A 16,621-nucleotide genomic window follows, 5' to 3' on the forward strand; every position below is an offset into this window, starting at 1 on the left:
ATGTGGAACAATGAATAGAAGGTTCAGAGAAGGCTATGTGAAAGATATTAAGTCTAAGCTCAGTACAGAAATTCTTCCTCACATCTCCTTCAATTACAATGACAAAATAATCATTCCTAGAAGGTGCTAGTCATTCCAGATTAGCACCATGGTCTCCTGATCCAAGACAGGTATGACTAAGGTGGGGTGAATAATAGTTGTTCCTTTAATCATTACAAACCCCTTCTGATCCTAAATTTTATAAGTACACACCACCTTTCACTGCAGAAAGTTTGGATGGCAAAGCTTTGAAGAATATTCAATAATTCCCAAACAAGAGGCAGAGGCATTTCTAGAAGTAATGGCCTTCTAGAAAGAAACATTTCTTTTCCCTTTCATAAGACCTCAAAAGACACGTAAAAAATCAAAATAAATTTTAATAAATTATATTACAAAACTGAAGTAAACAGTGTATATTCATTTTTACACATTAATTTACAAAGTGACAGACCTGTGCTATGTGTCCTAAGAAAATACAGCTTTGAAAAATTGTTGAAATGGGAATTTATTCTAGATATTCTTTCCTTAAGGAAAGAACCTGAGGTTGCTAAAATAATAATTACTGCTTTGGTTTAAGTAAATAGTACTTCCTGATTTTCATTTGGAAAGTATTTTTCTTCATTGAAAGTATGAACCAAATTTCTCAGTTATATTCTTAATGATTAAAATATGGATTTAATTAATATTTTCAAAGCCTAAAGTTTGACTTTACTTATAATTTTAAAGTCTCTTTATATACAATAAATTACAATTTACTAAAAAAAATTTTCGACATCACTTCAATTCTTAATACAGTGATGCAAAGAGCTAATAAAATAATTAGCCATCTTCTTATAAAGTTTACCTGCCCAACAATTTTTCTCCTAAAATAGTGGGAACACAGTAAATAAAACAAAAGGATTAGACAGAAAAATAGGTTGGGATAGGTGGTCTAAGTGTCTTATTAATTCATTAAGGAGAAATATCTATTAGCATAAAAAGGAATGGATAGTGTTCAAAACTTAATGGTACACCATCATTTGTACATGCTGGAGCACTGGAGTTTGTTTGTATTTGTATAATTGTTTTTAAAGATGTATCGAGAAAGAACAAGTATTTTGATAAATCTAGTATTTAGATACTAGATTTTGTGCATTAAAATTTTCTTTCATTAGATGTAAAAAGTGACATTAATCCTCTTCGAACATTAAGAAGCTCCTCTTCTTGCTGTGGAAAAAATACCATAGTCATAAAACATATATTTTTAAACTAACTTTAAAAATGTTAAAATGAACAATAGTTTTCATTTTTGGCTTTCTCAAAGTAGAATCTGAAGACCACAAAAAATTATCAGTCATTTGCATTTAAGCAAACAATGTGATGTATATTTTGGGGTTCCAATATATCAATTTTAAAAATTTATCTGGATCACTTTGTTAACTAGAATTCTTCTGCACATTATATTAAGAGAAAAAAGCAAATGGTGACCTAACTTTAGGGTTTTCCATGGGGTCAAAAACACAATATTCTATGCCTTCTATATCTACAGTACTCTATAATAAAGACAACTATTATTCAGAAAGATAATAATTAGGAACAAAATTATAAAACAATCAGACTTAGAAAAGTATACTAATAAATTTTAGGAAAATTTTAATAAGGCTCCAAATGAAATAGATTCCAAATAACCAGAAAATTCAGTTAACTGAGTATACCTACTTTCCCTAACATTTAGATTTATTTAGTTTTTATTTAACTCTAAATAAATCCAAATGCATAATTATGAAACTTTAAGGTTTGCCATGTTCTTTACATACATTATTTTATCTTTACAATGATCCCAGTGTATTAAGGTGCTATTATTATTCCTATTTTACCCGTAAGAGAGATTATGTGACCAGCTATTAGTATTAGGCAGAATTTGTACTCAGCTCTTCCAGAATCCAAGTGTTTAAAAGGAGCCTTATTTCAATGAAATTATGTTTCACAGGAGGAATTTAAATATTTGTTGAATCAATATTAACACCTCAAAATCATATTTAGAAAAGAACCAATAACACACTAAGGATACAATGATAGATACATTTCTTTAGCCTTAATTTTTGGAAAGACAGTAACTGTTTTATCCTTTTTCAAAATCTGAACTTGTTATCAATATAAAGCTACTTTATAAACTATCAAAACTACTGATAAACAGTATCTTATTCTAATACATTGACCTCCGTAGTTGCAGGCCCAGGAGAAAATACAAAATACATACGTTTAGGGTTCAAACATTTTAGGGAAAAGCTATTTCTCTCCCTTTTTCTACAAAAACAGAGTAATTTTTTATCTTCAAATGTTAACCAACTGTTAAACATTTCATATTCATTTATTATTAAAATATACTATCATTTCTAATTTATAATGAGTAGGCAGTTCAGTATTATGAAAGGAACATGGGTCTAAGAATCATGAATGAGTTCCAAGTCAAATATTACTAAGCAACAAGCTTACTTACAAAATCAAAATAATTTTTAAAAAATATTAATAATGTAGTTACAAAAACAAAACAAAATTAAGCCCTTACTAGACACTGGATTATATTGTCATATGACCTGAGCAAATCATTTAAACCTTCTGTTTTACTCATCTGTAAGATGGGAGAATAACTTACAATTAGGTCTTGATTTGTGCAAATGATGAATCCTCTGTGGTCACATTATTTGAAACAGCATTGCATGTTTTCATTGAGCTAGAACCAATCACCATACTTTACATATGTCATTTTGAATGGTATTCATACCACCACTTCAGGGGATTCATTATTTGCACTAATCAGGATTTGCATTAATCAGGTACTAGTTGTAGCTGTATCATTTATCTTATAAGGGTGTTGTGAATAAAGTATTTTTAAACTAAAAGTAATATAAGTATAAAATTAATTACTATTTTGAAAAAATGCACTTATTAAAACTTAAATGCAAAACATGGAAAAACAAAAAAGGAGAAAGACAAAGCAAAAAACAAACAAACAAAAACAAAATTGTCATTTCTCCAGCAGAATATCGGGGAAATTTCAAAAGGTGTAACAATAAATTTCTATTTCAAGAAAACAGATTTAATAATAGAAGGCATTGTATTCATAAACTATTCATCTTTGCTTCCTTGTAGGTTTTCTTTTGTTCTCTGTTGTGTACTTTTTAACTTCTCCTTTGTTCCCATTTCCCTCCTCTCTTAATTATTACTAAATTAGTACTAAAAAGGCTAAGGACCACAATCTTGGGAATAAATGAAATTTTGAAGGACTTTTCTTTCAAATGCATCATTACCTTAACAGCTTAAACTAGAATAACAATATACTTACCATTTCCTTAAGAAGTCTTTCTTGAAGTCTTTTCATTTCTTCTTTCATCGAATACATCTAAAAATAATAAATGAATTTATTCCATTCAACTTTTCACGTTTGTTTTTTATAGTTCTTTGCTATTTTAGACTTGTTCTTATTTTAAATAATATGCTAAAATATTAAAACTGTACCTCAGAAGTAAAAATATTTTCTTCATAGTCAATGTTGTGAAAGATATTTTTTTCAAATGAAGTTTTCAGAAGATGAACTCTAAAAAGTAAATTGTCAATTGGAATTATCTTTGTATTTACTATAATTCTTGGTTAATTAAAATTGCTAACATATTAAATTTCATGTGACATTTTATTCAAAAAAGGTCAAATATTCAAAAAGAATTGATACTGACAGAAAAACCTTTTATTACATTTGTTAAACAAATTTGCCATTTTTGGTAACTAAATTAATACATACAAAAATCCTAAATCTACTAACCTTTTTTGTTCATTTTTCTTATAGGCACCTAACTTCTGACAAACTTTTTTCCAAAATTCCTTTAAATAAAGCCCACAGGAGAAAAATGTATTACTGCATTTGAAATTACTAAATATTGATTGAAATAACTCTCACTTCAAATCCTAATTAAACCAACTCTTATTGTTAACTTTATTGAGAATTCAGGGTTTGTCTGTCTTTTTAACTTTTAATAGTATTTTATATTTTCCAATTACACATAAAGATAATTTTAAATATTCATTTTTATAAGATTTTGAATTCCAAATTTTATTCTCCCTTCTTTCCTTACCCCATCCTGGCCAAAACAGAAAATATTTGCTATAGATTATACATGTATAATAATTTAAAACACATTTCTGTATTAGTTGTGTTATAGAAGAAACCTCAAAACAAAAAAGGAAAAAAACACAAGAAAAAGAAAAACAAACAAAAAAAAAGTGAAAATAGTCCGCTTTGATCTATATTCAGTCTCTATAGTTCCTCCTCTGGATGTGGATGACATCTTCCATCCCAAGTCTATTAGAATTGTCAATATTCTGTATCATTCTATTGCTAAGACCTAAGTCTATCATGGTTGATCATCATATAATTATGCTGCTATTATGTACAATGTTCTCCTGGTTTTGCTCACTTCATTCACCATCAATTCGTGTAGTATTCTAGGATTTTCTGAAATCGGTCTGCTCATAATTTCTTAAACAATTGTATTCTACTATGTTCATATATCACAACTTATTCAGCCATCTCAACTGATGAGTATCCCCTCAATTCCTAATTCCTTGCCACCACAAAAAGTTGTTATAATTATATCTGCATATATGTCATTTTCCCTCTTTTATGATCTCTTTTAGATATTTTAGATACTGAAACTGTAGGGGGACTGCAAGATCAAAGGGTATGCATAGTTTTATAGCTCTTTGGGACTAGTTCCTCCAGAATGGCTGGGTCAGTTTACAACTCCATCAACAATGCATTAGTGTCCTAAATTTATCATATCACATGCCCTCCAGCATTTACCATTTTCTTTTTCTGTCATCTTAGACAATCTGATAAGTGTATATGGTGGTAACTTAAGAGTTGTTTTAATTTCATTCTCTAATTAGTAGTGATTTAGAACATTTTTTCACATGAATATAGATAACTTTAATTTCTTCATCTTAAAATTGTTTACTTGTATTCTTTGATCATTTATCAATTAGAGAATCTTATAAATTTGACTTAGTCCTCTGAATGTTTTAGAAATGAGGCTTGTATCAGAAACACTGCCTATAAAACCTGTTTCCCAGTTTTCTACTTGCTATTCATCTTGGCTGCACTAGGTTTATTTTGTGTAACAATTTTTAATGTAATCAAAATCATCCATTTTGCATTTCATAACGTTCTCTATTTCTTGTTAGATCATAAATTTCTCCGTTTTTCAAAAATCTGATGGTAAAGTTGTGACGACCATGTTAGCACTCTGGATACCTTAGAATCAACCAGTCAGGATAAGCACAAATCTTTATTATTGGTCTTTAGTAGTAGAAGTCAAGGGGATGGATGCAGAATCTCTACCACCTCGGCTCTTTGTCCCCTAGCCAGAGTGAGTCTGGCTAGTCTCACTGCATCTCTTAGTCTCTCCCACAATTCTCTGTATATACCAAATGATTGGGCCAGCACAGGATAGTGAGAAGGGCCATTTTCCAAGCATATTCTTATATTATCCACTTGGTAATTAGCCTCAAGTGCTTGACTATCCGACCTCATTGCATTGACTCAAGAATTTCAGCCCTTTACATTAAAGTAGTCCTTGCTTTCCTAAATTGCTTGTAGTGTCATCCTTTGTCTAAATCCTATATAACCACTTTGAACTTATGTTGGCATAGGGTGAGAGATGTTGATCTATGTCTCATGACCTATGTCATTCTCTTTTCCACTTTCCAGCAGGTTTGCCAAATAGATAGTTCTTATTTTAGAAACTAGAGCCTTTAGATTTATCAAACAGTAGATTACTAGTCACTGATTTTTATGTCTTGTATGCCTAATCTATTCTACTGATCCACCCACTCTGCTTCTTAGCCCAGTACCAAATGGCTTTGAGGACTGTTGCTCTCTAATACAATTTTAGATCTGGTACTGCTAGGTTACCTTCCTTTGTTTTTTTTTTTTTTTTTTTTCATTAGTTCCTTTAATATTCTCAACCTTTTATTTTCCAGATGAACTGTTATTTTTTCTAGATCTATAAATAATTTTGGGCATTTTGATTGGTGTGGTACTAAAGTAGATTAATTTAGATAGAATTGTCATTTTTATTATATTATCTTGGCTTACCCATGAGTAATTGATGTTTTTCCAATTGTTTAGGTGTGACTTTGAAATGTTTTGTAATTGTGATTTTCTCTTTATTTTATTCATGTAAGCTTTTAGAGATAAAAAATGTCCCCTAAATTTTGTCTGCATCCCATAAATTTTGTCTCATTTCCATTCTCTTGGATGAAATTATCGTTTTTGTGATTTGTTGTTTGACCCAAGTTTAACTTAAACTTTAGGGTTATGTTATTTTGTTTCCAATAAATTTTGACCTGTTTTTCCATTGCCCTTCATTACACAAAATTTTTTACTGCATCATGATGCATTTAATATTTATACATTCCTGAATTTGGATCATGAGTTTTTGTATATAAATATATGGTCAATTTAAAAAATTAATATATCTTAAAAATACAAAGAAAAAACAAAAGAGAAAAAGGGAAAAAAACAAAACATTGTCATGTAACAAATTTCCATTTTAAAAAAGCATATATAATAGAAGACACTATATTCATGGCTGTCCATCTTTACTTTCTTGTAGGTTATTCTTTTGTTCTTTGCTGTGCACTTTTTTCTTCTTTTTCCTTTTTCAAATTCCTCACAGGCTACATAACAGCACAGAATATTTATGTACATGTATATACATGTAAATACACACATCTATACCTACACCTACAACGATGTCTTTACCTATATACACAAACACACACATATACATAGATATGCATTTAAAACAGTATTAATATGGCTGATACACAATATAGATTTTACTTGAATTTTTAAATTTGACTTTGAGATAATTATTAACCTTATCCTTTTTTTCTAATAAATTCCAATTCTAGTCATTGTTAGTATGTGCCTATCTCTTTTTTTTTCCTATGCTGGATAACTCTTTTAGTTTTACTCCTAAACTTGCCTTGCTATTAATTAATCTCCTCCCACCCAAGGATCTTTTCCTTATCTTCTTCCACCATCCTTTCTCTCTTCCCTTCTCCCATTTCCATTAATCTACATGCATTAACCCACTTCCATTAATCTATGCACATTTCTATATTCCACCACATCCTGTTCCCTCCCCTCTTATTTTTTAAAATAGATTTTGGAGGGTACTATACCTTTCATGGTATTTATCTACTTAAATCATTCCTGATTGACTAGGTTTTCAGAACTACAAGTCCTCCTCCCCCATCTAATTCCTGTCAGTTCTTTCTCTGTACCTCATTTGTATAACATAATTACAATTTTTATCTTTTTTCTAGATGGTTTTGCTTTTTAGTTTCAGATCACATTCATCTGTGCCCCAATCTTTCTTTTATACAATTACTAGACATATGGTTGACATTTCCACATATAAAACAGTTTTCCTTATTAAGTCTCTTGAAATTAGTCTTTGATGTTGGCTTTTATGTGCTAAATTTTCTATTGAGTTCAGGTTTGTTTGAGACAAAATTCTGAAAATCTGAGAGTTCACAAAATGTCCACTTTTTCCATTTAATATTATACTTAATTTTGTTGAACCATAATATCTTTGGCCACAGGACTATTTTTTTTTTTTTTTTTGGCTTGGTGATTATATAATGTCCCAGAACCTGTTTTTTTATTATAACTGCTGATAAATCAATGTACAATGTTAACTGTAGTGCCAACATATTTGAATTGGTAGTTTGTTTTTTTCCCCAGTAAAATTTTCTCTGACTTGGGGATTTTGAAATTTAATAATCGTGTTACCATATCTTCCTTATAGGATTTCTTTGAGATGGTGATTGATGGATTTTTTTCCTATTTCTATTTCCCTCTTTTGTTCTATCACTTCAGGACAATTTTCTTTTATTATTATGTTATGTCAAGAGTCTTTTTTTTTTGTCACAACTTTTGGGATTTTTTTATTATTTTATGTTTTCTCTACTTGATCTATTCTTCAGATCTACCATTTTTTTTTATGTTTCACATTATGTTATATTTTTTTCATTCTTATTATTTTGTTGTTCTTGGTCTCTTTTAGCTTCACAAGTTTCCCCTTGCTCAATTATGTTTTAAAGAATCATTTTCTTTAAGATATTGTATCTCCTTTTCTAGTTGGCTGGCTTTCTTTTCATTATCTTGTTTTTTTGGATGGTTTGTTTTTGTTGTTTTTTAAATTTTTTTCTCAATGTCTCTCATTTGATTTTTAAAGTCTTCTTTCTATACGTTCTTTGTGGGCAGGTAGCCATTTAACATTACTCTGGGGTAGGAGTTTTTTCTTTTCCTTTTTTTTTTTAAACTTTAATGACCTCCTCTAAGAATGAAGCTTGATCTTCCCTATTCCCAAAGTAACCTTCTATGGTTGGCTTCTTTCCCCTTTTTATAATGCTTTTTTTTTTTTTTTTTTTAAAGAAAAATTATTAGTATAACCCCCTCTGGTCGGGGGGTGGGGAGAGGTGGGATTGATACCTCTGGCTTCACTTTAGTTTCCCCTTTGGCCTGGAATCTAAAACAAAATTTATGGTACCTTTTCACAAGATGAAGTTTTCTGTATTGTTGCTTTTGCTTTGTCTGAGATAAGGATCATTGTTCCTAATTTTTTTTTTTTATTTAGGTGAAACATTACGATCCAGCTTTTAACTTTGTTTTGTGTATATTTCTCAGCTTCAAATGTTTCTTGCAAGCAACACATTGTAGAATTCTGGTTAATCTTCTCTATCTGCTTTTGCTTTATGGGAGAATTTATCCTACTAACACAGTTATGATTAGTGTACTTGCCTCCTTATTTTTCCTTGCTTTTATACTTTTCCCCCTCTTTTCACTCTCTCTCCTCACCAGTGTTTTGTTTCTGACCCTATATTCCTAAATCTATCCTTCTATCAGGCCTCCTCTGTTTTCTTTTCTTTCCTACTTCTTCCTTGCCTCTTCTCTAGGTATGTATATTAATCACTCCTAAATTTTGGAATTTAGCTACAGAATTCCTTAAGAGTTTTCATTTTAGGATCTCTTTCAAGAGGTGATCACTAGATTCTTTAAATGAATCCTCTGGTTCTAGCATAGCAGTTTTCCACGATTTCTTGAAAGATATTATGCAGGTTCAATTTCTGTTCATGGATTTCAAGGAGTCCAATAATTCTTAAATTGTCATTCTTAAATACATTTTCCAAGTCAAATGTTTCCCAAGGATGTATATTACATTTTTTCCTTCTTCTTAAAAAAAATTGTTTGACTAATTTTTGATGTTTCATTGAGTTATTAGTTTCCATTTGTCCAATTATAATTTTCAATTTATTATTTTTTTAGTTAGCTTTTTTTAAAATTTTTTTTCCCACTTAGCCAATTCTACTTTTAAAAGTGTTGTTTTCTTCAGTGCATTTTTTCTATTTCATCAAATCTATTATTAAGGAGTTGTTTTCTTCAGTCAATTTTTGTGCTTCCTTTCTCAAGCTGATGACTCCCCCCACTCCCCGTAATTCTCCTGCATAGTTGTCATTTCTTTTCCCAATTTTTATTTTATCTCTTTTATTTGTTTTTTGTAATACTTTTTGAATTCTTCCCAAAGAAACTTTTGAGCTTGAGATCAATTCATGTAGCACTTTGACACTTCAGATGTAGGCATTTTAACACAGCTGTATACTTCTGAGTTTGCCTTATCTCTGTTGCCATAATAGCTTTCTATGGTCAGAGCTCTCTTTGTTTTTTTGTTTTGTTTTTTGATTTTTATTTAAAAAAATGACCTCTGCTTCTTGGGCACAGGAGACAGTCCCAAGTTTCTTTTGTGGGGGGACAGAGGTCTCATGACGGGGCCAGAGGTGCTGGCAGCTTTCTCACTGTTCTGGGTTGATCTGGCCTAACTGTATTTATTATGTGGGTTCAGGCTTCATTCTTTGCCTTCTTCACTGGGGCTGGAGGCTTTATAGCTGGCCTACTAAGTCAGGAGCAAGGGGTCTCAGCTGCTTACCTGTGCTGCAACTAAGAGCCTCCTGCTATATTGCTCCAAGTGCTTGCACTGGGCCATATTCCCCTTCAACCCAAGTGAGATAGACCTTTCCTTAAATCCTTCTAAATTATTTTCAGATGGAAAAGAGTTTCATTCCATCTTTTTGTGAGTTTTGTCTCTTTAGAGTCCATTTAGAGCTCTGATTTAGCATTGCTTCTGAGGGAAACTGGGGAGAGGTCAGGCAAAAGCCTGGCTTCTTTCTATGATCTTGTCTCCCCTTTTCAGCGTTAATGTTTTTTTTTTTAAAAAGAACTATCTCATTTTCTTGGCTATTAGAACCTTATTATTAGCTATATGAAACATCTTTTATTATGTCAGAGGTATTAAACATGAAGATTAATAAAAGATTTTAAAAATAAATGAATCTTGCACTTATACTTTGCTTTTAGATATGTTTTTAAAAAGAAACAAAAAAATTATGATTTTAATGTTATACTTAAAAACACCAACCGAATATTCTCGCTCCAAGTTTTTTAAAGATTGGGAATCTTTTTCAAACTTCTCTAGCTCCTCCATCATACTGAATTGGAACTTATTAAGCTGCTTCATTCTATTAAAACAATAAAAGAAAATTAATTTCAAAATCAAAATGCTATTTTGAGAAATTCTCAAAATAGTTTTTGCTACAGACCTGTATTCATGAATGTGATCATTGATGGTTGTCAGATGCTGCTCAGCTGATTTCAAAGACAGCTTATTAAAATAATCCATTTTTTGGCATTGGTTCTGAAACACATAGATTACACTTGGTTTGTATTCATTTTTAAATTACTAATCTACATGCAAAAAATTTAAAAATATTAAAATATCTTCAGAGAAAAAAAAGTTGGATTCAAAAGCAACTCCTAATAATTAAATGCAAACTTGTAGAGACATGTTGATTTTTTAAAAATGGCTAAGCTAAAATTTCATTTTACAAAATGATAATAGTATCAAGTTTCATCAATGGATGAAAATATTAGCAAGACAGCTCCTTTCAGTTCTTTAAGTCATAATAATATGTAACAATTTATCACAATGTTAGAAAATACAATGCTTTCCAAAGTATAAAATAATCATAAAAGTCCTTAAACTGTAGTATGGATATGTGGTGGGGGGGATGAAAAGGTTTTAGTTATCTAATTGTTGTATTATATAACTATAGCTTCTTATAAGCAAAATGAAATTTTTTTTTTCCTAAGAAAACTTGCCTGAATTTTTCTTTTAAACTCCTTGTTTAATTTCTGGCACATTATATCTACACTTGAACTTTGAGTCTCCCAAGTATCTGCAGGAAAAGAAAACTCATTGGCTGATAATGTAGATATGCTCCCAGATACTAAAAAATAAAAAGTAAAGGATAATCAAAATTTTCTGATTTAAAATTATTTTATAATGTTTGTCTAATCCTGACTATGACCAAATTGTAATCTATTTCCAAGTTCTAACCATCATCAAATCAAATACAGTAATCAAATTCTCTCTTCAAAAAATACCTAATTCTCATTATATGAATTTTAAATTGAGAGGAATTTGTAGGAAATTCTTGATACTGAAATTTAAAAATATCAAAATTAATCTTTTCCCTTTTCCAGTGATTACTTTGAATACTTTACTAGTTATATTTTATATTAATGATTTTAATATCAGCAGAATACATGAAATAAATAATTTTGCAGTTTGTTTCCAATGTTTAGAAAACACAAAAAATAATGTTTGAGGAAGATTTTGTTACTGAGTGTGATACATAAAATTCTAGATGAAATGTGTTATCCTTTTTTTAAAGGACTAAAGAACTACTCTAATACAAAATATTTTGTGATAAATTTAATGTTCAAGGTATATATGAAACCATCTTAAAATACTGGTAGTCTATCTCAATTTATAATATACTCAATAATTCAGTGCTTTCATTTTATTATCTCATATAGCCTCACATACACAGGGATCATCACCCTTTTTTTTTTTAAACAAACAAACCAAAAAAAAATGTTTTATGCATTCTAGATTACAAAGGGATATAGGTCTAAAATCCAATGTCATACCACCTCCAGATTCCATATTATCTCCACTTAGGCTCAAATTACTTTTTTTTTTTTTGCATTTTTAGATGTGGTTATTTATGCCATAAACGATGTGGAGTATCCTTATTTTAAAGTCAGTTTTAGGTCCTACCCTTGTAAGTAACATGGTCACTATCTGTTTTAATCAATTTTGGAGGAAGCAAATTTCGTCTTCTTTCTTCTTCCTCTTCTAATTCCATTTCATCAGAATTACTCAGATTATCAGAGGTACATAACCGTTTGAGATTTGTATGTATATTAGACCCTAAAGCATTGTAAACAAAAATATAACTTAATTATCACATTAAAATAAATAATTTACATGTTTTTCAATTTAAACTTCTTTATTCAATTATGAACTGCACTCTTTCTAAATATGAGAATATATAATTTCAGAAAACTGTTATTCAAGCAATATTATAATTATATTATTCAACATTTTATAGAAGAAACACTCAACAATTTATATTCTTGTTCAATAGTGCAATAGTGGCTAATATTTGGATGAAGATCTAGCATTAGAAGACTGAAGATATTACAGTTTCATAATTATTTTACATAATTTTACTATAATTCTTACTTGGAAATCTATGTATATCATACAGAAAACTTTAAAATAGTACATCTTGATATTCATAACAGTAAGAAAGTAATATTGAATAATGCTGGATATCACATATTGGAATTACATATGGGCAATACATATTTAAACAAGTCTTATTAATGAAAAATAGGCAACATCTTGGTAAAGCAAATAAGAGGACTTTCCCCAACCCCTCTTATTTAATTGTTTTACTAATACTTTATGCCCTAACAAGATATCACCAAGAAATTTATACGTAAATAGAAAAGGTACAAGAAGTTTGAAAGTAAGCTCTATATTGTTTTATTTTTTTCCTTCTAGGATAAAATGATTTCATTGATGTCAGAGAACTCAATAGTTTGCTGATTACATTAACAAAAGGAAACCACAACACAGAACTAACCTATAATAAAGATATGATTTGAGAGAAGTACTGAAAGATTCCCCTATCCTCCCTTAAAAGAACAGAGTAACTTTTATGCTAAAATATTCCTACCCCCACCCACTACCAATCATAGTGCTTGAAGTTCACAGCATTATTTTCCTCTGCTTTAAAGTGTCCACCAAAATGAAAATGTTAACTAGGAGAGATAATACTTAATGCTTTTTTCTACTCTATTTCCCTCCAATCCAAGCTTCAAATTAGCAGCAGATTAACTGTATGTAGATGTCTAGTAATGCCATTCTCCCCCAAAGTCTTCAGTGGTTCCCTACCTATAGAAAAAAATCCAAACTCAACTGCAATGATATTTAAAACCCATTACAATCTGGCATCATTTTTTTTATTGAATCTAATTTTGTCTCTCTCTCACTGATGGTATTTGTGGTCTCAGCAACCTGGACTACACTCTTACTTCTTTACCTATTTCTTACTTCCAATACTTTATACAAACTAGCTTATCACATTGTGCAGCCCAAGGGGAAGGAAATAGGAAGAAACTGATTATCTGTAGCACAATGTGAAATGAGAATGCTAAGAGTATTGGAAAAATCCTTAAAAAAACCAAAACCTTTTCCCCCTCAATCTTACTCTCATCACAATTCTGAGAAAATTACTTTAACCCTAACACAATTTTAAATTGCCTTGCCACTAATCAGGTCAAATAACAAAAGTTCACTCAACCTTTATAATATCTGTTATTATAAATCAAATTTGGAATTTTTTAGACCAGGAAATTTATATTTTTAGGTTGGTCAACTATTGTGCTGAATATACTTAAGAAACTTAAATACAAACAAATTTAGGACTTATTTTTTAAGCTTGGCATTATTCTTTTCTCCATTAATAGAATGAGATTCTACTAAGGAAGCAATAACAATACTTTTATAAGATGAACTCTGATACAAAAATTTGTATCAGAATTTGTAAAAGTTACCAGAATAACTTCAATTATAACAAAAGGTTTTAGGGTAGGATATATAAATACATTGAATAATCAATTTTAAAACAGTGCATACAAGCAAATTATTATAAAAACCCTTTTCAGCTTCTAGCCATGTTCAAATGAATAATCCCTAACAAAGTACACTTATAAGATAGAAAACAAGACATTCTTCTTCTAGAAGAACTAATTGTACTGACAGAATTACTTTAATCCTAAAAGGGATTTTATCCAATCAGGCAGATTAGTGATGCTACTGAAAAATTGAAAATAAAATGATCTAAAAAGTGATGGTGCTAGGTCTGGAATTAGACAAAAGAAAATCAATCCTGTGTTAAGAAATTAACGTGGTTTGTCTTGGTGATATCTAAGTAGTTATGTACTATCAACAATTTTCAAAGTTATTTAAAAACAATTATCTTCTTGCATTTTACACAAAAGTTTTCTTTTTTGTTTTAGTGTTTGAATTAGAATAGTAGTGATTTGTGTGTGTGTGTATATATTTAAATATAACCCCCTGTACTACTTCTATTCACCTAAAATTGCATTTGCAGTTTGAGTCCTTAAAGAGTAGCTGCTACTTCCGGAGATAACACTCAGTTACTCCAAACACTGATTCCCACCTGTATATTTCCCAAAAATAATTCACCAGTAGTCAGCAATCAGTATTATCAAATGCATTCACTCAATTGAAACAGCAAGAATAGCTGATACAAATCATTTTTCCCCAAAAACTTAGGGCATACTTTCCTACAAATACACAAAGAATCTGTGAGAGAATATTGACATGAACTTCAAGTATAGTAATTGTGAGGCACAACTAAGGTCAATGCAAAATCTAAAAATATGCGACAAAACTTCAATTTGTGTTCTCCCTCTAGAATCAGAATGACACTTAAACTTGGCTGAGCTTACTCTTGCCAGGGTCTCTGTTAGATTCAACTATAAGTTAGTGTTACTCCTTGATGGGCACAGTGTTTATCACCTCTAGCTTCAGGCATAGCAGTAACCCAGAAGGTCTAAATTACTCTTTCAGAGAGTAAGTTTGACAAAAGCTTCTTCAGATCCAACCCCTTAGGAACTTAGGAGAAGGTGGGACTTTCCTGTTGAAAATTCTTCCTAGTTCAAAACTAGTCTTCCTCAGTGAGAGACTTTTCCTTAATATGGTGACCATTTCCTCCATTTTCATCTCTGGAAGCCAGATCATAACCAGGTAATGACTTATTTTTAATAACTTAATAACTTTAATAACAACTTAAAGAATCAGGACTTTCCTGATTCCATAATTCTTTTGTTGGTCTATATTGACAGTTCTCATGTGTTTTCTAGAAACCACTAAGAATCCCTGAAACCCTTTTTGGAGCTTCCATGAAGTTAAAATTTATTTTAATAATGGTAAGATAATTTAATTTCCAATATAGTAAATATTGATGGGTATAACCCACAGAAATTAACATCTTTATGGCATTTTCTGTAATTTTTGAGAGAATGAAGGGCTCCTGGAACCAGAGAGCTTGAGTCCTGTAGGCCTCCACAAATGAATGGTTGGGAGAACAGAGGCAGTCAAAGATCTGGAAGCATATTCATCTTTTGCTGGCAAATGAGAAGTGTGGAATGAATCATTCAAGCCAAGTTAACAAGCAAATTTTTAAGCTCCTATGTGCCAAGCACTATGCTAAGTGCTGAAGGTACCAAAAAAAATAGAAGGCAAAAAACTGTCCCTACTATCAAAGAGCACATAGTTTAATGGGAGAGACAAGTCAGAAAAACTATGTACAAATAAGTTATACACAGGATAAATTGGAAAAGTCTCAAAAGAAAGACACTAAGATTAAAGAGCACTAAAAATGCTGCCTCCAAAAGGTGAGACTTAGGCTAAACTTGAAGATAAGGGAAGCCAGAAGACAGAGATAAGTAGGGAGAGAATTCCAGGTATGGGAGACAGTAGAAATATATAAGAAATCAAGCTATTCTCCAGTTGATAAATGTTCAAAGGATATGAACAGACAATTTTCAGATGATGCCCAAAAAGTTATCAAACTGTGCATACCCTTTGATCCTGCAGTGTTATTGGATGCCCATCAATTGGAGAATGGTTGGGTAAATTGTGGTATATTAACGTTATGGAATATTATTGTTCTGTAAGTAATGACCAGTAGGATGAATACAGAGAGTCTTGGAAAGACTTGCATGAACTGATGTTGAGTGAAATGAGCAGAACCAGGAGATCATTATACACTTCAACAATACTGTATGCGGATGTATTCTGATGGAAATGGATATTTTCGACAAAGAGAAGATTTAATTCAGTTCCAATTGATCAATGATGGACAGAATCAGCTACACCCAGAAAAGGAACATTGGATTATATTAGATAATAAAGAAACAGTGTCACTGAATCACAGAATATATGGATGGGTATAAGGTGCAAGAAATCTAGAAAAGTAGGAAGGGATCAAGATATAATGAACTAAGAGGACAGGTTAAGAGATGTTTTAAAAGTCA

General features: G+C 30.6%; 1 protein-coding gene across 3 annotated transcripts in view; it reads right to left on the reverse strand.

The window, feature by feature from the left end:
* Positions 1-493: 493 nt before the first annotated feature.
* The window catches only part of SYCP2 (synaptonemal complex protein 2), a 96,747-nt gene continuing 80,619 nt past the window's right edge, over positions 494-16,621 (reverse strand). For all 3 annotated transcript variants that reach the window (XM_074288730.1, XM_074288731.1, XM_074288732.1), the window contains 8 exons: positions 12,264-12,416; positions 11,300-11,376; positions 10,741-10,835; positions 10,560-10,659; positions 3,839-3,897; positions 3,538-3,616; positions 3,365-3,421; positions 494-1,245 (listed from right to left, as the gene is read on the reverse strand). In XM_074288730.1, coding sequence (XP_074144831.1) covers positions 1,174-1,245; positions 3,365-3,421; positions 3,538-3,616; positions 3,839-3,897; positions 10,560-10,659; positions 10,741-10,835; positions 11,300-11,376; positions 12,264-12,416 — 692 coding nt within the window. In that variant the 3' untranslated portion in view covers positions 494-1,173. The remainder of the gene's footprint in view (positions 1,246-3,364; positions 3,422-3,537; positions 3,617-3,838; positions 3,898-10,559; positions 10,660-10,740; positions 10,836-11,299; positions 11,377-12,263; positions 12,417-16,621) is intronic.

This window comes from Sminthopsis crassicaudata, chromosome 2 (assembly GCF_048593235.1).
Source record: "Sminthopsis crassicaudata isolate SCR6 chromosome 2, ASM4859323v1, whole genome shotgun sequence".
Classification (NCBI taxonomy): domain Eukaryota; kingdom Metazoa; phylum Chordata; class Mammalia; order Dasyuromorphia; family Dasyuridae; genus Sminthopsis; species Sminthopsis crassicaudata.